The sequence below is a fragment of the Astyanax mexicanus genome, chromosome 5 (genome assembly GCF_023375975.1).
Source record: "Astyanax mexicanus isolate ESR-SI-001 chromosome 5, AstMex3_surface, whole genome shotgun sequence".
NCBI classification, from domain to species: domain Eukaryota; kingdom Metazoa; phylum Chordata; class Actinopteri; order Characiformes; family Acestrorhamphidae; genus Astyanax; species Astyanax mexicanus.
Genome location: NC_064412.1, coordinates 17,402,690 through 17,425,839, shown reverse-complemented (window position 1 = coordinate 17,425,839; position 23,150 = coordinate 17,402,690). Strand labels below are relative to the sequence as shown.

General features: G+C 37.9%; 2 protein-coding genes across 2 annotated transcripts; one reads left to right on the top strand and one right to left on the bottom strand.

Annotated features, from left to right (window-relative positions):
* Positions 1-170: 170 nt before the first annotated feature.
* Positions 171-9,659, top strand: si:dkey-195m11.11 (uncharacterized). The gene is made up of 8 exons (XM_007254225.3): positions 171-270; positions 509-556; positions 1,559-1,873; positions 2,718-3,032; positions 4,832-5,140; positions 5,218-5,345; positions 6,267-6,444; positions 9,395-9,659. Exons 1-8 carry the CDS (start codon positions 249-251, stop codon positions 9,598-9,600), a joined length of 1,521 nt encoding a protein of 506 aa, XP_007254287.3. The 5' UTR covers positions 171-248; the 3' UTR covers positions 9,601-9,659.
* A 404-nt stretch (positions 9,660-10,063) lies between these two features.
* On the bottom strand, positions 10,064-15,866 carry LOC103040875 (keratin, type II cytoskeletal 8). Its single transcript, XM_007254224.4, has 9 exons — positions 15,288-15,866; positions 12,713-12,921; positions 12,545-12,605; positions 12,337-12,432; positions 12,052-12,216; positions 11,828-11,953; positions 11,510-11,730; positions 11,351-11,409; positions 10,064-11,175 (listed from the first exon to the last, which is right to left on the bottom strand). Exons 1-9 carry the CDS (start codon positions 15,720-15,722, stop codon positions 11,027-11,029), a joined length of 1,521 nt encoding a protein of 506 aa, XP_007254286.3. The 5' UTR covers positions 15,723-15,866; the 3' UTR covers positions 10,064-11,026.
* Between the last annotated feature and the right edge of the window lie 7,284 nt (positions 15,867-23,150).

The window sequence follows — 23,150 nt, the reverse complement described above, 5'->3', positions numbered from 1 at the left end:
CACCCACATTAAACCTGATTTCAGATAAGTGACCTGTTTCTCACACTACATTGGTAAATGTCTTTTCACTCTGTGGTAAGCTTGGCCAAAACTGTTCGTTTCTGAACCTGGGACAGTGAGCATCCGGTGTGTGGTGTAACATTCTTTCACCACATGAATCTTCTGCTCTTTACCAACCTGTGATTTCCCCTGCAGCCAACACTCTAACACTTACAGCCCACTTACTTTCCACCACCACACAGGCCAACATGTCTCTCTCCAATGCAGCTGGTAAGTGTCCAATTGTTTGATGGGTTAGTTTTTTTTAAGTGAGGGTATATAACCACATTAAAACAATAGAACAATAATAATACAATTTAAATACAGTGAAATATATAGAAAAAAATAAACATCTTTATACAATTAGACTGTGTGCAGTGTGCGTACGTGTTTGCATTCTGTTGGATATGTAAAAAGCAGCTTACTCTGTGTGATTCTGTCTGACTTTAATTATTGTTTTATTTTGTAGCCATTCTGTTCTTCATAGTTCTGAACTGTGTGCACATAGAGTCTCAAGGTAAGTCCCATGCCCTTATTTGTGTTCTTAAATAGGAATATAAAATAGGAATAATTTTAAAACATTATTATTATTATTATTATTATTATTATTATTATTATTAGACAGATTAATAATGACATTCCGGTATATGGCTCTGTAAATTCTTATAATGAGTTGACTGATTATGTTTGTTCGTACAAAATATTTATTGTTTGCATTAGCGCTTGATTAAGTGGAAATCATATTATATCATATTTGTTGTAAAGTTTGCATCTTTACTTTATCACTGAAGCATTGAGGCTAAATTAGCTGAAAAGTAAATAACCTTCCATCAATTAACACTGTGCAAACTGCCTCACTAATCATCATACAATGACCTAAAACCTGGTCAGGCAATGTGTTTATCTGATTTCTTTATAGGAGGAGCAAAGTGTGGTGTGGGTTTTTTACTTTTATTTTGAGATATTTTACCAGCATTGTTTTCTGATCAGTATTTCTTGTTTCAGGGCTTCCACTACTGGTGGGAAATGTAATTTTTGTGTTGAGCCACTAGTAAAGGACACACTTTACCCATGTCTTTCTGGACAAGCTGAGAACACTTTAAAGTGAAATGCTGAGATTTTTAGTGCAGGGCTCAGAATTTCAATGCATCAGAGGTTTTCTTAAGCTTTCTGGACAACACCAGTTTTGATTAGCAATTTTCAATCAAAATATAGATATTAGTGTAGAATTGGCCAATAACTTCATAATATTGATAATATAGGAGTGTGAAAAAAATGCTTATTTTCTTCACTCTGTGATGGAAATGGGGTTACACATGTGACCAATCTGTTTTGGAGGTTTACATGCTTCTTATGCTCCCTCAACTTTACATAGGCCTATTAAAAATATTTTAGGGTAAATTGTGTAAATTATTTTGGATCTTCTTTATTGTTGAAATAAAACTTGTTTATCATTGTTAATAAGCAGATTTCTGTCTCTCTCTCTCTCTCTCTCTCTCTCTCTCTCTCTTCCCTCCAGATTCTCTCCCACTTCCTACTCTTTCACTTGATCCTTCTATGAACACAAGTGACATTCAGCTGCTTTCTCAGGTGAAGCTTCACTGCTCCATCCCAGATAAAGCTCCCTTTCCTGTATTAGTCTATATAGCTCATGTGGATAATCCAGTTGTAAATTCAGCACGTTGGCCGATCTTTTCGAACCTTAGGAGTGCAGATGTCATAATTTTCACCATCTTAATGAACCCTGAAGCTGAAGGCACGTTTGTGTGCCGCTACCAATCTACCAGATCAAAACAAGACTCTGGACTTAGCAACTCTGTCAACTTAGTCATAAGTAAGTGCCATTCTAGGTATGTGTGTGTGTTGTGTGTGCGTGCGTGCGTGTGTGTGTGTTTGTTGTGCATGTCTGTGTGTGTGTGGGTGTGTGTCTTTATCACATAGTGATGATCATGTATCCTCATTATGATTTTACAGAACAACAGAATAAAGATATTTAATCCCCACTTTATGCTTAGTAATATATATTTGTTTTGCTTTGACTGTATAAGGTCATAATTTTTTCTATTGTATATATATTTGAAATCAACATTTTAGTTTTTACTGAAACAACAACTCATGTTTGTGTACCATGCCTTTTATTTGGATTTTAGGATTGCTGAAAGTCCCTTTAAGAGTGCATAGTGGAATCGATGCAAGAAACATTTTAAGGAAAGTCAATAGGTTAAAAAAGCATTGCCGTCTAGACTGGCATAAAAGATACAAAGTGTCCTTTTGGCTGCACTTTTTGTGGAGAAAAATAGTGTGTCCACAATGGTGTCTCTTTTTACAAAAATTAGATATATTAAGAATGTATCTTCCAGATTTAGAAAATGTGAATTTGTTTGTGTCTTAATGAGTGCCTTATGTACCATCCCTTCTAGTCAGTGTTCTAATGGGTGTCATGTCATGCAGTAGATGGCATTTTTATTTTTTTGCCCCTGTCCTTCACACAGCCTGAATCCACCACTGTAAGCTTGAGTATACGGTATGTGTGGGAGTAATATTTAGCCTTATCTGGTACTCCACACCAATGTGTGTTTCTGTGTATGTGTGTGAGAGATAGAGATAGAGAGAGAGAAATTAAAATTTACCAAAATGTTAAAATTTGTCTGTCCTGCCTCTTCTACTCCCTGATGCAGATTCTCTCCCGAAACCCATCATGTCCCTCAGACCTTCCCTAATTCTTTTGGGTGGACGTTACGTTGCAGTGTGTACGACTCCAGCTGATGGATTCATGAACGTCACAATGCGCCTTTATGAGCGTCCACTTCCCCTCACCCCTGGCAAAGAGGGTTTCAACTTTGTAGGATCGCGAACGCTTGCACCAACAGAGATTGGGGCATCAGTCAATAAAACAATAGCTGTTGTCTCAACTGAGCATGTCTGCACAATGGAGGTGTTCTACAAAGGGAAGATCCTGCAGTCTGCGTCCATCCCTGTGGTAGCCATACCAGGTATGACACTACATCAAAGCACATTGTAAAGAAATTGTAAAGTCAAGCTAGTTTATATGTTAATGTAACTAATTCTAGAATGTTTAGAGTTTAATTAATTTAGTCCTAATATTTATAGTTCTGCATCTCTTATTATATTATATTATATGTACATATTCAATTGAAACACACTCAATTTGTGTACTTTTAAGTCCCATCTATACATTAGATCACACAATGTCCCCAGACTGGGAGGCTTTTGACAGTAGAGCACAGAAACCTTGCTGGGATTTGAACTAATGATCTCCTTTCACTTGTCCAGCAGGTGTTTAGACTGCTGTGCCATTCTAGATCTGTGATATGTCACTTCATAGAAACTCAGTCCTCAGGAAGCTTATCTCTCTGTTTTGTCTTGGGCACTGATATGTGTATGATTTCACAGCACCAGGGTGGCATAACTGTCTAACTGTCTGCTTATCAAGAGACAGGAGATCATATGCTTAAATCACTTCAACACTACAGACCTCTATGGTTAGGATTCTGAAAATAAGAAGTTCTCCCCCAATGTGATAGGGAAAATCTGAATCTATAGACGAGAATAAACAGTAAAAATATTGACTGAAGTTTTTGAAGCTTGACTTAATCATTAATGGTTGACCAAAGTAAAATATAGAAGTAAAAAAATAAGTTACACAAAATGAATGGCTAACTAGAGGTTTTCTAATTAATTATTTGTAATTAGCGATTCATAAGCCCTATCCGGACGGAATTAGTTTCTCAGGTGGACGTCTGTGAAAAATGTTTTACACTTCTACTCAGTGATAAGACTCTTACATCCGGACTGCAATTGAAAAAACAGGCGGTCCATTGAGTTTTTAGGCTTTCACAGTCACATGACATAATGTTAATTTTACTCATTTTACTAAAATTCCTGGAGGACCACGTAGTTCACCAAAAAATAGTAGGTAATTCAGCCTGTAATTTCCTCTGAGGATTTCTGAGAAAAACATGTACATGGTTCTTCTGGACGGGAATAAAATCACAGAGGACCCCCATAAAATAAAAAATTACCCCAGAACCCCCTGAGAAACATATCCTGTCTGGATAGGGCTTTAGTAACAAACTTGTTTGAGAATGTGTTTGGTGTTTGGTTTAATTGCACTGAGCATGTTAAAGTACTTGTTCTGGAATCTGTTCATTTTATTAAGAACTCTGTAATACTCTCTTATCATCTCTCTTCAGTTCTAAATCTGTGTTCATTTAATTTAACAATGAATGAATGAGCATGTGAAGACTGAGCTCTTCTGATATCTCCATGTTTGAAGTAGCTCTTGTGTCAGTGCGTTTAGAATACCACACTTTCTACCACAGTAGCCAGGAAAACAGTTTTGGCCAGAAAACTTTCAGGAAGATCTACCAGACCGTTCTGTTTGTAGAATTTTTTTTTGGCTCTGCGGGAATAGCAGCAGAAACACATTGATGCCATGTATTATTGAGCAATTTAAGAGAAAAAATGATTTTATTTCAAAGAGAAATGATTAAGGGCCTGATTATTCAGGTTTAAAATGTTTCACAGCTCATCCCTGCGGAGTAAGGCTGCTCTATGTTTAAGAATGAGTTACAGGCAGCATAGCTTATTTGGAATAAAGCAGACTTGTTTACTTCTATATGTTCCTTATTAATGTGCAGGGTAGAATTTTGTTGAACAGTTCATTCCCCCCAAAAAATTAAACACAATATGTTTCTCAGTTCTACTTTGTATTTGACGACTGCATTTCTAATTTGAGTGTATTTATGCTTGTGTTTTGTTGTTGCTACAGATGAGCTGCCAGCACGTCTGTATTCGCCCGTTCGAGATTCAGCAGCCTGTTCAGGATATTTGTCCATGAGAGTGAAGGATGTTTGGAGACCTGTGTGTTTTCCTCGCAGTTCCGATTATCAATTAGAGGCGGCTGATGTAGTGTGCAGAGAAGTGAATTGTGGGCATGCACTTGGATGGGACACTCTTTCAGATGGCAGTTCAAATATTTTGGGCACACCACAATGCACTGGGAAAGAGAAGAAGATAGCTGAATGCCCTATTGCTAACGTAAACTGTTATAATCCATCCTTCCATGTTATCTGCTCAGGTGAGATGCAAAAAAAAAATCATGAGAAATAAACTAAAATATTTCTACAGTACATAACAATTTAATATGTTTGGCAGGTGCCATGCCTCCTCCTAAATTCTCTGCAATTGGACATGGGTCTTCTTCGGTGGTGTACCTCAGGTCAGAAGAGTCAGTGACCCTCAGCTGCAGTTTGGAGTCATCATCACTGACAAGCAGTGACTGGGTAACATAACTAAAATGTGGTTATTGATTTTTTTTATCGATGGCAGCAACAATTTACTAATGAGTTTTCATGAGGGACTAGGGGGATTCATCTACAGTTTTTGTTGCCCTGACTTTAAAGTTAAAGCCCATTTTCTGATTAGATTATCTAATCTCAGCGACACCCTCCAATAGCATATTTTTCTACAGGTCTTCTCTCACATCCAGATATATTATTGTTATATTTCTACCACAGCATAAATGAGTTACTAGCAGGAGATATTTTCTACAGTACCAGTCAAAGTTTTGGACACATCTCTTCTCATTCAAAGTGTAAATTCAATATTAAAGACTTTAAAGCTATACGGGAACACATGTGAAATTATTTTGTAAACAAAAAGTTTCAAACAAACCAGAATATTACCAGTTTTATAATTTAGATTCTTCTAAGTACCACATTTGGCTTTGAGGACAGATCTTCACACTTTTGGTATTTTAATGTCGGTGTCGTTACCTGGAATAATTTTCTCAGTGTCTTAAAGGAGTTCCTTAAGGTGTGGAGGCCAAACACGTTTTTTAAGTTTACTACATAAGTCCATATGTGTACCTTAACTGATTTCATGTCTTTAATATTAATATATGAAGTGTAGGAAATAAATTAAATAAAGAAATAAAGGAAACATTTAATAAGAAGGGTATCCAAACTTTTGACTGGTACTGTATTTAACTGCTAATAATATGAACCATAACATTTTAAAAAGCCTGTCTTGCTTGTCTCAAGTCAAGACAAGGCTTTTCTGCAGGCCAAGATGATTATATAACTTTCTACTCACTATTTCCTTTTATTGAGAAGACAGTATCGCAAGAACTTAGAAGAGCTGTTCATTTATTGAAATTGATTTTACTTGAAGCTAATCTCTCATGCCCTCTGTCCTCTTTTCAGATATATCTTAAAATTACACTAAATGGAAAACGCATGGACAGCAGACATTTCATATCGACTGACAGCTTTCGGTATACGTTCACTCCAAAAGTGATGGAAGGAGAGTATTCTTGCTTTGCCAGTCCAGATTCAGGCTTCTTGAGGCAGTCAGAGAAAAGCAACTCAGTATATGTCTACAGTATGTTCCTTTCCCACACTATGTTACTACTCTCACACCATATGCCGCCTTGCTTACCCTATTCAAGAACACCTGGTTAGAGTAAATGTTTACTTTGGAACTTAATATAGTGGTACTCATTGGCCGTGATGGCACACATCACAGGTCTGTCAGCACAGTCTCACCTGACATTCATAACCATCCAGATAGATAAACACAATGCAGCTAAAGGAAGCAGCCAGCAGTGTTAGCTTTAACTAGCTAAATACATACTGTCATAACAGAGTGAATAGTTTTTTTTTTAACCAAACAGATTGTAGACACATTCTCACTCAACATTTTTTCAGAGATTAAGGGTATTAGAAAGGAGCAACAGACTCTAAACTATCTAATAGATAGTTGTGAAGATCTAGTTAAAGCCACCCATAAGAAGCTCCATTAGTCCTAAAAACAGAGTTCCAGTGCTTCACAGTCCAGTCTGGGTTGCTTTATATCCCTTTAGCCAAGTGGCATTGCTCTACTGGCCTGTAATATGGAGAATAGTGTTTCCAACATTCCCATTTCATGCACTTCAACAAGTCAAATTGGTATAAATAAATGATTTTGAACTGTTACGCTGCCATTTCAGTCCACATGATTCTTAACATTTTTACAGCTCTGTATCTCTCTAGAAGTCCAGAAATTAATGCCAGTCTTGCATAATGCTGCTTGAAAGGTTGGATTTGATAGTATATTGACATACATTATAAATAATATACCCGGTGACTTCAGAAAATCCACTGACATCCCAAACAGTACAATAACTAACAGGGCAACAATAATGTTAGTACTTTTTACATAATAATAAAAAACAAAGATTTTCACAAACTGCCTCTCAGTAACTGCCTGTACTGTCCAGGTCATGACTTTCTATTAGACATTACAGAATTACTGTGAGGATTTATATGCATTCAGTGACAAAAGTGTTGGTCAGGATGTTGGATCTTCACCAGTTCTCTAAGGGGACTAGACAAGCTGTGTGTGTGTGTACATTTGCACTATTGGGTCAGCAATAGTTGCAACTTAAAGAAACTGAAAGCATGCAATATAAGGGGTGTCCACGGACATTTGAACATATAATATGCATTAAAACAAGATGGACTATACATCTTTTAGCTATATATATATATATATATAAATATGCAATGAATATTTATTATTCTTCACCACTAGGTGGCTCCTGTATGAAGTTTCCTTTTTCATATATTCAAAATGCACAATGCTTTGAGTCACTGTAGAAAAACTTAACGATGAGCGAGACTTTTCCAACAGTTCTATGCAAAGGCTAGTTCTATGAATGACTATAACTACAGTCATTCAGTTCAGAAACACTGGACTGATCTCTCGCTGATGACTTTAATCAAACTGAAAACACAGGCCTGAACAGGTCTCTGAACCTCCTTAAGGAACAAAAACAATATTTTACTAGAAACAAAACACAACCAAAGGCATAATCATCACTAACTGCACTGCAAGGAGTCATTAAATGTGTTTGATGTTCTATAACTGTGTTTGATTGTTAGAGGAGTCTAAATTGTCTCCAGTTGCTTTGAATTTGTTAGCTTGCCATTTATTTAATGTGCTTTAAAGGACCACTCTGTCTATTCTGTCCTTAACAGAGTGGTAATTTAAAACCAGGGTCTGGTTAATAATGTTACTTTTTTTGTGTGTGTAGCCTGTGTATAACTATGTATTATCACTAGACCTGTCATGATAACTATTTTTTATGGTTTATATATTCTTATTTAAATATTATATTTTGCATCAATTGATGTATTGGTACTCTATACTATTCAAATAATTTGAGTTTAAGTAATCATGCTATGTATTTTGGTAAGTCACACTGTCTGTCAGAATTTCACAGTATATGCTTAAATGCTCTGTGTGTACTCTGTGGAGGCAGAATTATTGTTACACTTGACATTGTTTGCTCAGCAAACTTTTCCTACAGAAGAGATGGTGCTGCTGCTCACAGACTCAAGCTCCATCATGGCTTAAAACACTGAATAATTTAATTGTTAAACAAACATACAGGAAAACACAGTGGAGAATACTGAAGCCAGTAAAAATGATTGTGGTCATGTTTATATATTGTACGATATGTCCTTTGTACACTTTAATTATCATGACAGGCCTTATTATGACCATACTTTTTGGGTTAACATCATAATATATATATGTATATTCTATTCATGGTTACCTGCATCCAGAACCCAACATATGCAGGTTATGCTGGTGACCAGTTAAATGATCATCATCCAGCGAAAACCATCTTAGACAAGCATGAAACGTATGGTGGCTATTGATGTTTTGTTAGGAGGATGTAATTTTAATTTTCATATTAATAAACAGTGTGCAAAAACATGCTTTTTAAAGCAGCTTTATGTGAGAATTGGCATTTCGTGCTCCTGAGCTCCCCCTATAGTCAGAAAATGTAAATCGTGCTTTCAGTCACCAGTACAGGACATGCTTTACACATGCCTTTTAGGACAAGCTGAGAGATACAGCCCTGATACCGAAAGTGAAAGAAGTATGTAGGCCTATGCGTTATAACGTGTGACTATTATTACACATTTTTACACAAATAAAAAAATAATCTAAAACACTGTGTTTTACAAGCGTGAGTGAGAGTGGAGTGGCAATGATAAAGATGACATTCTCCCTATTACAGTCATAGGAGCATCACAACAAAGCTGCTATTTTATGGTAAAAAAGGAAAAAAAGGGTTTTCTTTGACATCCATACCATCTCTTAGATTAGAATGCAAAGTAGAGTCAAGATGCGTACATAACATTTAAGAAGAGAAAAGGTTGTACTGAAAGGAAATTTTTAGTGTCAGCTTCTGTAAACATTTTTTACATTTATATGTACAAAAATTAGTATGTAGAAATCTTCACATTCTTACTTGTCTATCCTTTGTTTTTTTCTGCAGTCTATGATCCTCCACCTGCAGGAGCAGTAGCTGCTGCTGTTATCACCACTGTAGCAGGAGCAGCGCTTCTTATATTCGTTTGTGTTTTTCGCAAAAGCCAAGAGGAGCTGCAGAGCAATGCGCATGCAGCAGCTACCCCTAACCCTGAGGTTACACAGCCTGGCAATAGTACAATTCCACCACAGGGGACTCTGCCACAAGTGTAGGAAAAGCTTATTCACTTAAATTGTTGTTTATTTTTACAATAAAATAAATAATGAAATAAGTAATTTTTTTTGTGTTATAATTATTTTAGTTTACACATCATTTATTTCTGTTTATATATGTTTTAATGCTTATCTTGTTTTTTGTTGTTGTTGTGCAAGAGTTTTCTTTGCAGTGTGTGATATTTGAAAAGTACACTGGGTTATCTTAAATAGTGCTTATAAATATTGTTTTATAATCCAATATTTTCATATTTAAAATTAACTGAAGTATGCTCTTAGGTTTAAGAATGTTAATGGAGATAAAGATTAACAATGTTTCAGAAGTGCTGTTTTCCTATTTCTTCATTTTAAAATGTGATATAGAAATCACATCCTGATGGAAAAAATGATATGTCTTCATCACCGCATATTTAATCGCTTATAACAAAAATGTAACAACAGCAAAGCAAGACAGTACACAAGATTTATAGATCTCAGATTTATTTTGTTCAGGTTTTAGGTTGTTACAAAGTCAATTGACATCAATAAATCCGGTCCTCGCATAAAATCAGTTTTCTCTTTTTTTTCATGAAGTAGAAAGTCAAGTATGGCACAGCCTGAGAGAAAGGGAGCGATACCCTTAATTCTGCTCTGGTGTATGTGAGCACAGGGGAGGGATGGAGAACAAAGGTAATGGAAATTGCAGCTGCCAAATCAGAAGGTGCCACTGTAACCAGTCTAGAGAGGACCACCTTCACAAGCCCAACATGTAGCAGCTTTTTTGCCATAACAGATCTGCTCACAGTGTAAGGTCACTGGCCCATGCTGACCAGTCTTTGTTACAGTTACGTCTTGCTGAGAGCAGATGTGGGATAGCAAAATAACTTCTACTGAGACGAGCCTATTGGATCCTGTACTGAAAACTCCTAATCTAGTGTTAGTATGGCACTGCTTCTGGACATAATAATGAAACATGTTTTCCTTCAGTGGTTTAAATGTAGATACTCTGTCTTGTCAACTTTAATCTCCATCTAGTCTTCCTTTCCCCAAACATGTCAGTGCAGAAAATAAAGTCAGAAGTTGGGACCGAACATTTCCCTTTTACATTCTTCCTGGTTTAAATGTTAAGCTTTCAGTTGAATGAAAAGTGAGAGGGAGGAATCTGCTGGACCTGCATACAGTACATATAGCTTTGCTTCCTGGTTGGCTAAGGAGGAGACACACATTACAGACAATTGATATCAAACCAATAAAGCTCCTCATGTTCATTTAAACTAGGACAATCAAACACAAGCCTGTAGTCAGAGACAGTAGAGCCTCTCCTGGTTGCATACTTCTAAAAGGGGCTGCTAGTTAGTACTAATAGCACCGTAGAGTTGGTCTAAGTTGAAAGGGTCATGTAGGTGTAGGTGCAGCTTGGTAGGTGAGGGAATCAGGATGCATCTGCTTAGAAGTGTCTGGAACGGTTGACAGATGTTACGGAGGATTTGGTGATGGTTGAGCCTCCACCATAGCCCATTCCACCTCCGATTCCACCACCGATTCCACCTCCGATTCCACCACCATAGCCAAATCCAGAGCTGGCAGAGGAGAAACCTGCACAAAACATGGAGAGAGAGAGATGAGATGTCAAATCAAAGAGGCCACAAAGGAACACAGTAATAATTCAACTGTTTCCAGAAGATGCTGGTTTTAGAAGTGGCTGATGCAAAGATTACAGAGTGGTTTAGCAAATATGTGTCCACTATTGTAGAAGAGCAAACTGACTTACCACCACCTCCAGAGGTCTGCTGCACGTGGATGGTTGCAGAGGATCCTCCAGCAGAGATTCTGAATAGAAATGTATACAGTTAAATATTTAAAACTAAATAAAATAGAACAAACATCTCACTATTATGCACTGTGGTTAAAATTAGAAAGGTCTAAGTACCTGTTCTCTTCTCCTTCCAGCAGTTTCCTGTAGGTGGCGATCTCAATGTCCAGGGCCAGCTTGACGTTCATGAGCTCCTGGTACTCACGCACCTGGCGGGCCATGTCTTGCTTAGCCCTCTGGAGAGCATCTTCCAAGTCCTTAATGCGGAGTTTAGCATCCTTCACTGCCAGCTCACCACGCTCCTCTGCCTCAGCGATCTGGGCCTCAAGGTTAGCACGCTGACCAAAAAGAGCAGAAAAGAAACTTTTAACATTTCTGCAACAAAATAAAATAGAACCTTTTTGTCTCAACTGTAGCTGTTCTCCATGCTCCTACCTGTCCCTTGACTGATTCAATCTCGTTCTGAAGGCGGGCAATCATTCTGTTCAGCTCAGCAATCTCAGCCTTGGTTGAGCGCAGGTCGTCACCGTACTGACCAGCTGAGGTCTGCATCTCCTCGAACTGAAATTTAACGTGATGAGAAACAGTTCAAGCAACTGCTGGTAAAATAAAACTCAAAGGCTAAGGCTGTATTGTTAGCATCTTCAGGTTATTCCTACCTTCTGTTTGTACCAGGTCTCGGCCTCAGCACGGCTGCGGTTGGCGATGTCCTCATACTGAGCACGCACTTCAGCCACAATGGAGTCCATGTCCAGGTTCCTGCTGTTGTCCATCTCCACAATAACTGATGTGTCCTTGATCTGGGACTGCAGCTCACGCAGCTCCTACATGCAAAAGAAACAATTTGTTCTGGTCAGATTTCTCATCAGGTGTTGCTTCATGAAACAAAGCTATAAGTCTATATATATTATTTTGAAAGAATAATTTATAAAATAGTCACTTACAGCCTCATAGACTGCCCTGAGGAAGTTGATCTCATCCTGAAGGGCATCAACCTTAGCCTCAAGCTCAATCTTGTTCATGTAGGCAGCGTCAACATCCTAAAAGGAAAAATAAAAATTATTTGAGTTTTTTTTCTGCTGGCTTTGGCTTAAAATATGATTAAAAAAACTCTAAGATATAAAAAAATAAAAAAGTTATTTCAGCCTTTACCTTCTTCAGCAGGACAAATTCGTTTTCTGCAGCAGCACGTTTGTTGATTTCATCCTCATACCTGAAGAGAGAAAGGAAAGAAAAGAAAATTGTAAATAAATGACTTTAAAAAGACACTGAGATTATGTTAGCGTCTGTTTAGCTAGCAGATTTAGCAGATGTGCTTACTTCCTCTTGAAGTCCTCAACCAGACCCTGCATGTTCTTCAGCTCTCCCTCCAGCTTCATCTTCTCATTGCCCAGTCCGTCCAGCTGTCTGCGCAGGTTAGCAATGTAGGCCTCGAACATGGCGTCAATGTTGGAGCGGGTGGTGGTCTGCTCCTGCAGGAGACTCCACTTGGTCTCCAGCATTTTGTTCTGCTGCTCCAGGAAACGCACCTGAGGAAAGCAAGACATGTCTTAGTTTTATTGTCGGGCATATGCATCTTATTTGAGTTTTTATTTTACTTTTTTAATAAATTATTATGTTCTGAGAAGTGGATAAAAAAAGGATTTTTATAAATCTGTGTCACATATTGATTCATATGAGTGAAGGAATGCAGTCATTAATCTTTAAAATCTTCAAGCGAATTTGAAAGACTGGTATAAGGGACTGGTTTTACAGTAATGGCTTGTGTGGCTCTTTTGTACTTGTCACTCTTTTATGCTCTTTCTCCTGGATTATATTGTCTGAGGGAACATAAATGACCATGAGTCATTCCTTCAGGCATTTTTCTGCAGGGAGGAGTGAAGGAGGGAGGGGAAGCTCTAGTGAAAGAGAGAAAGTGGACTAACAGGGTGTGTCCATGAGACATGAACCATGAACTCCTGAAGGGAAAGAAAAAAAAAAAAACGCTTCTTGCCTAAGGCCTCGCCTAAACCTGCATTACTCCACAGATGGAATAGTGAACAGATAACATCAGAGGGGGCAGTTTTACCAGCCACACCCTAATAAAGGCTTTGTGTGAAGATGATGACAGATCAACTGTAACACTAAGCAGCACACGCCCTGTCTCGCCCTGAGTACCCTGCACTCATTTTTTTTTTTTTGGAATATCTGAGGTATGAGACCTTGAGAACATGAATGACTAAGTTCATCAAACATCTTCTTTTCTGACCTTAGAGGAACTTTGACATTTGAGGATTTTTTTAAAAGATTTTTTGCATGCAATATCTAGCTGGGAATATACTGGCCTTTCTGCTGTTCTACTACAACCATCTACTAGATGTTAAACTACATGATGTCTTTGGGGTGTTTCTACCTATTTTCTACTGATATGAAACCTGTCAAAAAGCTTTGTTAGGTAAATTATTATTATTGTAAGCTCATGTCAGTGGGTGTGTATAGTGAATAGCGTAATGTCTACAACCCAGGTAACTCATCCTGGTCACACTGTTTCCCGCAGGCACTATAAAATACAGGTGTGTGTGTGCTGACTACATGGTAAGCATTCATTAGGGGTGTGTTCTCTGTCCACACTTGCTTGGACTGTTTGCTTTTCTCCAAATATGGTATCACCAAACAACTGCTCTGAGGTGAGGCCAGGAGAGAAAAAAAAACTCATGTGAGATAAAAAGGCTGATAAGATAAATCTTTTTTGAAGACAAAAAAGAAAAAGCAGACTATTACTAACAAAAGCAGGGTATTTTGCTGCATGCTGTGTTAATTGTGGCCTTGAATTCTGCTGTAAAACAGACTAAACTTTGAACCTAACTCTCTTCTTCTGCAGTGTTTGAATGTGTGTGAGCGTATGTGTGACTCATGCGGTTGCTTGATTATGACCTGTTCTCCACCCATATTTGAACAGACCGTATGAGGGTTTAGTGAGTTAGTGCAATCAAAGAGTTTCAAAAGTTGTTTAGGAATCTAAAATAGTAAGAATTCTAAAATACACACTATGGGAAAAAGCTGGAATGAATCTTGCTGAGCGATCAAGCTAAATGACCCTGCAACAAACTCTGCTTTGACCGGCTTCTGGCTTTTTTTTTATGGCCTTTTCACTGAGAAGATATAGTGCTGAGGCCTCCCTGGTGACACGTCAGAGGGTAGTGTCGGTGAAGCAGTAGCTATGGCAACTTTGAAAAACAGACTTGACTGCGCTCTAGTCTACACCACAGAAATAAATGAATGCATTCTTCCCTTGCAAAGTGAACCTGGTATTTATTTATGTGGAATGTTCAAAGGCAAAGAACAGTTTTGCAAAACAGATGTTTGTCATTAGTTTTTGACTCTGTGAAAGTATCTGTTGAATCAAAATGTTTATTTTACATGCTTATTTTAACTTTTGAGCTAAAATGAATTTAGTTTTAGTATTTTAAGCTAAAAAAAAGTTCTCACTTCTGATAAGAGAATTTTAGCTCAGAGCCAAACAGTCTGTTAGTCTATAGCTACAGCCACTGATGTAGCCTGAGGTGATAACTGAAGTATTCAAGGTTAAAGGTCATCAGTTTAGCTTTCGGTAGCTAACATAGCAAAAAAGCCAGGCTTACTGCATGCTGGTGCATGTTCAATGCATTTACTACAAATCAGCAAGGCAATAAAAACTATTGTACTACTAACCATTTTATACTAACCAACTTTTTCCAGGCTTGAGATTTGCAGGCCTTTAGCCTCTTTGTTATTTATTATTTTAATAAAATGTTTATTACTATGAAATGAATAGTTAAGAATGTGAATTACTTTGTAATTACTAGGTCATTAATAAGGGACCATATACAGGCCATTTGGATTCTTATGTGGTTGAACTGAAATGAGTCTATCATACCTTATCAATGAAGGAGGCGAAGCGGTTGTTGAGGGTCTTGATCTGCTCTTTCTCTTGTGTGCGCACAGCCTGGATGGTGGGGTCGATCTCCAGGTTGAGGGGAGCCAGGAGGCTCTGGTTGACTGTCACAGCTGTGATGGGTGCAGGGACGAAGCCTCCACCATAGCCTCCGCCAATGCCTCCACCAAAGCCTCCGCCAATGCCTCCACCAATGCTTGACCCAAGGCCTCCTCCATACCCTCCACCGATGCTGCTGCTGCTGAAGCTGTAGGTGGCACCGCCACTGAAGCCAGGGCCAGCGCCTACACCAGAGCGACGGACACTGCTGATCCGGCTGGAGCCTCCTGGAGCGCCATAGGCAGAGTGGCTGGAGTAGCTCTTCCTGACGGAACCACTGCTGCCACCAATGCTGTAGCTTACGTTTCTGACGGACATGGTTTCTGTTGTTTTTTTTTCTGGTCTTCAGACAAGAAGAAGAAGAAGCAAGAGCAAGAGAGTGGAGCAGAGTGGAGGAGGAGGCGGAGGAGGTCACTCACAAAGGAGAGTCAAAGTCCCTCTGTGTGCTTCTCCAGTGCTGGCCACCTCCTTTTATTTGATATCAGAGCTGAGGGGTGGGGCCAGCTGTTCTGACACACACTCACCCACTCATACACACACACATACACACACACATACACACCCTACCTGTCAAACAGGTATAGAGTGAGAGTGGAAAGATAAGAAGAGTTACACCCTGCCTCAGGCTTTGCCACTAGCAAAGAGAAGCAAAGAGAGAAACAGCCGAGAAGAAAACAAATTCCAATTGTTGCTTTTGTTCATTAAAAAGCGGAATGTGTCCGTAAGTGCATGCCAGCGGGTGGGTCTGCCTCCCTCAGTCTGGTTGGTTGTGTGCGAGGCAGAGAGCAGAGAGGGAGAGAATGAGTTCACCCCTGCTCTCTTTAGCAGGGTGGGGCACGCTGCTCTTCTTACACTTATGAATGACTGCATAAGAGAGGCCTTTTTCCATAAACTTGTGCCACTGCATGCAATTGAATTGTGGGCAGTGGACTTCATGCCAGGAGTGTAGGCTGCTCTGCTGGGGATTGCAAGAGACGGAGACAGATTGCAAACAGATTGAAAGCTGCTGTGTGTTTCCATTTCAGCTACTTGTTTTAAAAGAAAAGAAAATGCCTCATTCTCTCTTTCTCTCGTGGGCCTCATATAATTCAGTTCAGGTGAATGGGGTCACATGCAAGGTGTTCTGTAATCACGTGGAGAGTAAAATGTGGGTAAAACCTAGGTATAACATTGCTGCTGTCCAGTTAAAAACTTTTATCTACATTTTTTCAGTTTTAGTTTTCCCTGCGAAGCAAAGACGTTTAGAGTTTAGCCAATCTGCCAAAAAAAATATATATATATGATTAAAATTTTGGAACAATGTCAGAAAAACATTCCTCACTGTAAAATTGTAAAGACTTTGGAAATCCCTCTATGTCCAGTACAGAATATCATCAAAAGATTCAGATAATCTGCAGGAATCCCTGTGGGCAAGGGATAAGGATAATGCTGGTGATCTTCAGGCTCTCAGGTGGCACTGCATTAAAACAAATCTTGCTCATAAAAATACTGCATGCACTCAGAAACAGATTTTCCAGAAATCACTGTCAGTAAAACCATTTCCTCTGCAAACCACAAATGCAATTTAATCCTGAATCATGCAAGGAAGACTAATGCCAACATGATTTAGAAATGCTTCTCTGGGCCAAAGAATAATCTGAGATAAAATTGAAAACTCTGTGAAAATTAGTGGATAGCTTAATCAAAAGAAGATTGTTTAATAAGATTCTTGACAGTATCTCCATTTTTGCAGTTTTTATTCCATTGTTTACACCCTGTATAAATAATTTAGAAATTATAATAAAAAATGAAACTTATTTTACATTATTTTATATTAACCTCTATCCAAACTCCTGTAAAGCCATCATTTTGGAGATATATTGTTTTATTGCACAGCAACAATAAAGACCATCTCTCCCTCTCTGTCACACTTTCTCTCACTCTCTATATCTCTCTCTAAATCTCCTCTCTGTTTCACATAGCTGCTACCACCACTCCCTAATTCAAATGACTGGGATTGACTATGTTTTACTAATTTAAATCCCCAATAAGATCAGGTGCATTTAAAGTGGACTAAACATTCATGTGCAACCAACTTTGACTCTTAATCTTTCCAGCTCTTTTATCTCTTTTATCTGTTGTCTATCTCTTTCTCTCTCTCGCTCAAATTCACACTTTCCTGCACAAGGACTCTCTGATTTACTTTCGCTGTTCATTTCTTGCATGCATTACACCTCTCTTTGAGTGGGGTGGGGGAGGGGCAGGTGTGTGTGTGTGTGTGTGTGAATGTGTTGGCCTGCTGAAAGTTGGGTGTGGTGAATACTACCTGTCATTCTTGAGGTTGCTTTGTTTAAGCTACAGCAGGAAAAGTAAGGTCGCTTTCTCAGCCACAGCCTTCAATAGCAGCCTGCAAAGCCGTTCAACACAGATCACACTATGATCACACTATTTGTTCTCTCAATCTGTGCTGAAAACTTTTGATAGTGTCCCATTGAAACTGACACAATTTCTTTAAACATAATATTGGAAAACATATTTTACTGATAGAGGATTACATTGACAAACACATGTACATTATGAGTTAAAGCTTGTGATTATATCAAATATTTTAATTTACTCATTTTGTCTTATATTTTTTGGTATATATTTGCATTGATATATTTTATTTGTGTACAAAACATTTAAAACATTCCACCATGCATAACCTTTTCAGTATGTTCTGCTGTTCATAACATTCTGGACAGAGGTTGGCTGGTGCAGTGAAGTGCTTTTGACTGAACAGATGCTGAGCTCAAATGTTCCAAACCAGCTCACATCAGGCATGAAGTCACTGCACAAGTGGTGTGAACCAGGTACAATGACCAGGTGTGATGTGCATGTCATAACCCTACAGTCATAAGGGAAAGTGGCAGACATGTCCGACGTGATCGTATGATGCAGACTCTACAGCAGGTGTGAAAAGTGTGAAATCAGTGAAGGTGAATCACAGCCTTGTGCAAGTCCCAGTTGGTTTTGTGCAATGACTAATGTGTTTATGCCAAGCCTCCTCTTGCAGGCTGAGCCCTCTCAAAATAAAGAGAAGACAAGAACTGAAGGAGAAACACTACGTGTCTGGGCTCGGCATCCCAGGTCATTGTGGAGGGAGTTAGTTGTGGCCCACCTATAGTGAGATCATCAGGCATGACCTTTATGGCCACACCAAGGTGGAGTACTGCAGGTTTACACATCTGCAGTGATCAGAAGGTTCACATGCCTGATAAAATACAGTGTGAATGGGTCTGTTTTTTCTGTTGTGATTTTAATAATTTCTGTGATTAATTGACCCCTGTCAGACCCAAGGAGTGGCAGAGGTGGCACCCCCCCTCCCCTGGTTTCACCATGATTGAAAAAGCATCACACTAATGTTCTTTAGAATGGTAAAAAAAAGTGACCAAGTTTTAATGTTGGTGTCCCTTCTTGCAAAAAATAATGATGACATGCCCTCTAGATAAAGAAAATGTGTTAATGTGTATTAATGATTGCACATGTAGGTGATGAAATGTAAATAAAGTGATTATACAGCTCTGAAAAAAAATTAAAGACCACTTAAACATTAGGAGTTTCTCTAATTTTACCTAATTGAAAACACCTGGAATATAATCAAGAGGAAGATGGATGATCACCACCAGCAAACCAAGTGCTTCGTATTTTGCACCAGGTGTGGCATAAAGTTATCCAAAAGCAGTGTGTAAGACTTTTGGAGGAGAACATGCAAAAATACAGGGAAATTAATTAAAATTTAATTAAATATTAAAAAACATTTTTTTCCAAAACTTTATGAATATGAACTAGTTATCTTTGCATTAATTGAGGTCTGAAAGCTCTGCATCCTTTTTGTTATGTCAGTCATTTCTTATTTTCTGCCAATAAATGCTCTAAATTACATTATTTGTATTTGGAATTTGGGACAAATGTTGTCAGTAGTTTATAAAATAAAACAATGTTAATTTTACACAAACATATACCTATAAATAGCAAAATCAGAGAAACTAAATAAGAAACTGAAGTGCTCTCTTAATTTTTTTCAGAGCTGTATGTGACCCCTACTAGACATTATCCACAAGGGTGCCCTTTTCAGTAGAGAAAATGGTTTCCAGTTCTGTATAAGGTTGTATGTGGGTGAGAGTGGGGAAGTTTCCTGGTGGTAGCACCTTCATTTTAAGTGGTGTATATAAGGTTTACCTTAAAAATCCTATCTCAATCTTAATTAAAAAATGAAGACTATACATGGTGCATTGTAGCTCTATCACACTGGTGGGGCTCCATGGCAGGCTGTCGGGATTTTATTGCCGCTGAAACTGACATGGCACCCGGTTCCTTACAAAACAATCAAACATCTGTGACATTAACAGACATTAACAAACGCAGTTTAAATCCTGGTCATGCAGCTGCCAGAGCCCCAAGAGGGTACTCCAAGGTGATGTGGATCAGCACAAGGCATCTGTGAGCTGATGTATCAGATCCAAATTGTTATTTTTTCCTCTGAGTGCACTGTGATGCTACTCAGCAATGCTGCATTAGCAGCAATTTGAAAAGAGGTGGTGGCTGACTTCATATGTGTCGGAGGAGGCAAGTGCTAATAAAAAAAAAACAGTGATAGAAAAAGTATTGGGACACTTGCTCATTAATAGTTTTTTGAGGGGTAACTGTCTCTACTGTCCAATGGAGGCTTTCTATTATAGTAATGGGTGCAATTTTAAGTAGCTGACGGCACTTATTAAACGGGATGTCGAACATTTCTGAGTGTATTTACATTTATCATGAAAATGAAAGGATAGTTGTAACACCTCAGAGTTAAATGCAAATTCGGAGTTATATGCAAATGAAAGTTTCTAAATGTACAATTAGAAAGGCATGCTTTTCAATGTGAAAAATGTAGTCCATCCAGCTGTCAGACCCGGGGCCTTTAAATTCTCCACAGATCACTTCTCTACAGCTCCCACACCCAGAAAAAGAACATTCCTCAAGAGTCTGTTAAATCTGGCAAAACACTGCTGTCTGTCCTACAGATCAGACTCAAATCAGTGCTCAAAATCCAGCAAGGTGCTTATTCAGTGTACTTTAATAACATGTACAATGTGCAGAATTGGTCAAATAAACAGTTATTTATTTAATAAATTAGTTCTCAAAAAAGGATTAGGGCGGTGCACATTCTTGACACATTCTCTCAGATATCATTTGAGAGAAAACATCAAATCTATTTCAGAGAACTCTTAAGGAGTGTCTCACACAAAAGAAAATTACACTCAGACACAAAAATAGTATCCTACTCATTCTTTGCTACAATTTTAGCCATTTAATATGAATAGAACATAATACTGTGGGACATATGACAGGACTATTATTTTTGTTATGCTTACAAAATCACTCTAAATTGCTCTGTCAAAAGTTTAAAAACATTTAGCATTTGCAAATGGGAAAATAACAGAAGTGAACATCTCTAATTGTAATTCATACATTGAGCTGCATTAGGGGACAGCCATTGCTGTATCATTTTGACAAAAGCTTTGCTGATATGATTGAATGCTCTGGAGCATTCCCACCCAGATCCAACAACCTGACCTCACTAGTTTTTTTTTTTGCTCAGTACAATCAGGCACCTTCTTTATTTATAAAGAAAAATGTGTTTATGAGTTGTCAACACTTAACAAAATGTGCAAAAATATTTTCTTTTGGCCCATTATCATTTTTAAACACTTTAATTTATTTATTTTTTTTATTTGAATTCAGGCATTCAAATGGTTCTTTAAATTGTTTTAGTTCTATACAGAATCCTACCATTTTAAGCTTACATCTAATTGCTGTTACGTCCTTAACAATGTATTCCGTTATCATGATGTCAATATAATAAAATCATATTTTTTTGTCAGAAAAAGCATTATCCAACTAAAAGTAACTATGTGGTAGATACGTGTGCTTAAAATTACAACGCAATAGATACAAATCTGAATATGCTGCATATTTAGCATATAACATTTAGCATAGAACATATCATAAGTATATTTATAAGAAAGTAGATAACTGCAGAATGTTTGCAAAGAAAAAAAAATGCTTTTTGTACTGATTCACAACACATCTGCTGTAGATTTGTGATTGGCTAATGTTTGCAAGCTGTAACACCTACACTGTGTTCTAAAATCTAGGCAGTCAAGGTAGTCCGGGTTCTTGGCAGGATTTTTCTATAAAGTTGCCTTTTCTGTAGCTTATTGGTCACGCATATGGAACAGTCTAACAAGGCTTTGTGGGGATACCATACACAAACGTACAAATGTGCTGGCATTGTGGTGCAAAACTTGTGTGTGTTATCATTTCTTTACACAAATAAATGGTAATTATAAAAACTAATATTCTCTTTGTGTTGTACAGGAGCAGTGAACTGTCGGTAACCGAAGGTTGCAAAGGATACATCAGTGGCATCCTTCAAATGTTGGCTGCATTTCTCAGCTTTGTAAAAGAAGAAAGGGGCTTTTATGCAATAGCAAGAGACTTTTATGATGTAGCAATTGGGAAATGCAGTCCAGGCATTAGAGCACAGCTACAGTCTGTGTAAATCCAGCCTCATTCTATTAAGAGCAAACTCAGTAGTAAAAAGAATCAAACTGTAAATATAAGACATTTACTGTAGTTAAGGAGTGTACAAGTGCTACTCAGGATCTTTATAGCTGAATACACAAGTGAAAGCTGTGGGACTAATGCTTTGTGGGTAGTGCATTTTCACCCTGCGTAGGTGTGAGATGGAATGACTTAAACTTTGATTGCCATACCTGAGTTTGGTGGAGCCAGAGTTGGTTTGTGTGCTACGCATAACTCTCAAATGCCAATCAAATTAGCTAGTCTGCTTGTCTGTCCTTTAGCGCGGTTGATTTAGCAGATGTGATAACTGACAGATCAGGGTGGAGGGACATAAGGTGTTGGTTTTGTTCATCCTGATCTTGGCTTCAGTTCAAAAAGAACCTAGAAACATAGAAATGTTTAAGCCAGTAAGACATACAGAGAAAGGCATATTGTTTGCACAAAACCTACAAAGTGTGATTGCAACACTCAAGGATTTAAGGAGGGGTCAAGGAGGGCAACTGCCTCCTCTGCTGCCCCCACACTCATGGGAAAAAAAGTGATATATTATGATAATGTGCTTTCTAGATCACAATATTTTAATAATTTTGATATTTTGTCAGTTATGGTGCAAACAGCCTTTTCATTCATATAGTGGGTTGTTTTTTCAGTACTGGTAGTATTAGTAAAAAAATGTGCAAGGACAGCACTAAAATTCATGACAAATTTATCATGCTAAAACAACTAATTTAAAAACAAACAAAACAAAAATCATAAGGGAATAGACCTTTGTGTTCTAGAAAGTAAAGCTCTGAAAAAAATTAGAGATCACTTTAGTTTCGGAATCAGTTTCTCTGATTGTGCTATTTATAGGTATATGTTTGAGTAAAATGAACATTGTTGTTTTATTCCATAAACTAAGGACATCATTTGTCCCAAATTTCAAATAAAAATATTGTCATTTAGAGCATTTAATGGCAGAAAATAAGAAATGGTTGAAATAACAAAAAAAGATGCAGAGCTTTCAGACCTCAAATAATGCAAGGACAAAAAGTTAATCTTCATAAAGTTTTAAGAGTCCAGAAATCAATATTTGGTGGAATAATCACAGTTTTCATGCATCTTGGCATGTTCTCCTACAGCAGTCTTACACACTGCTTTTGGATAACTTTATGC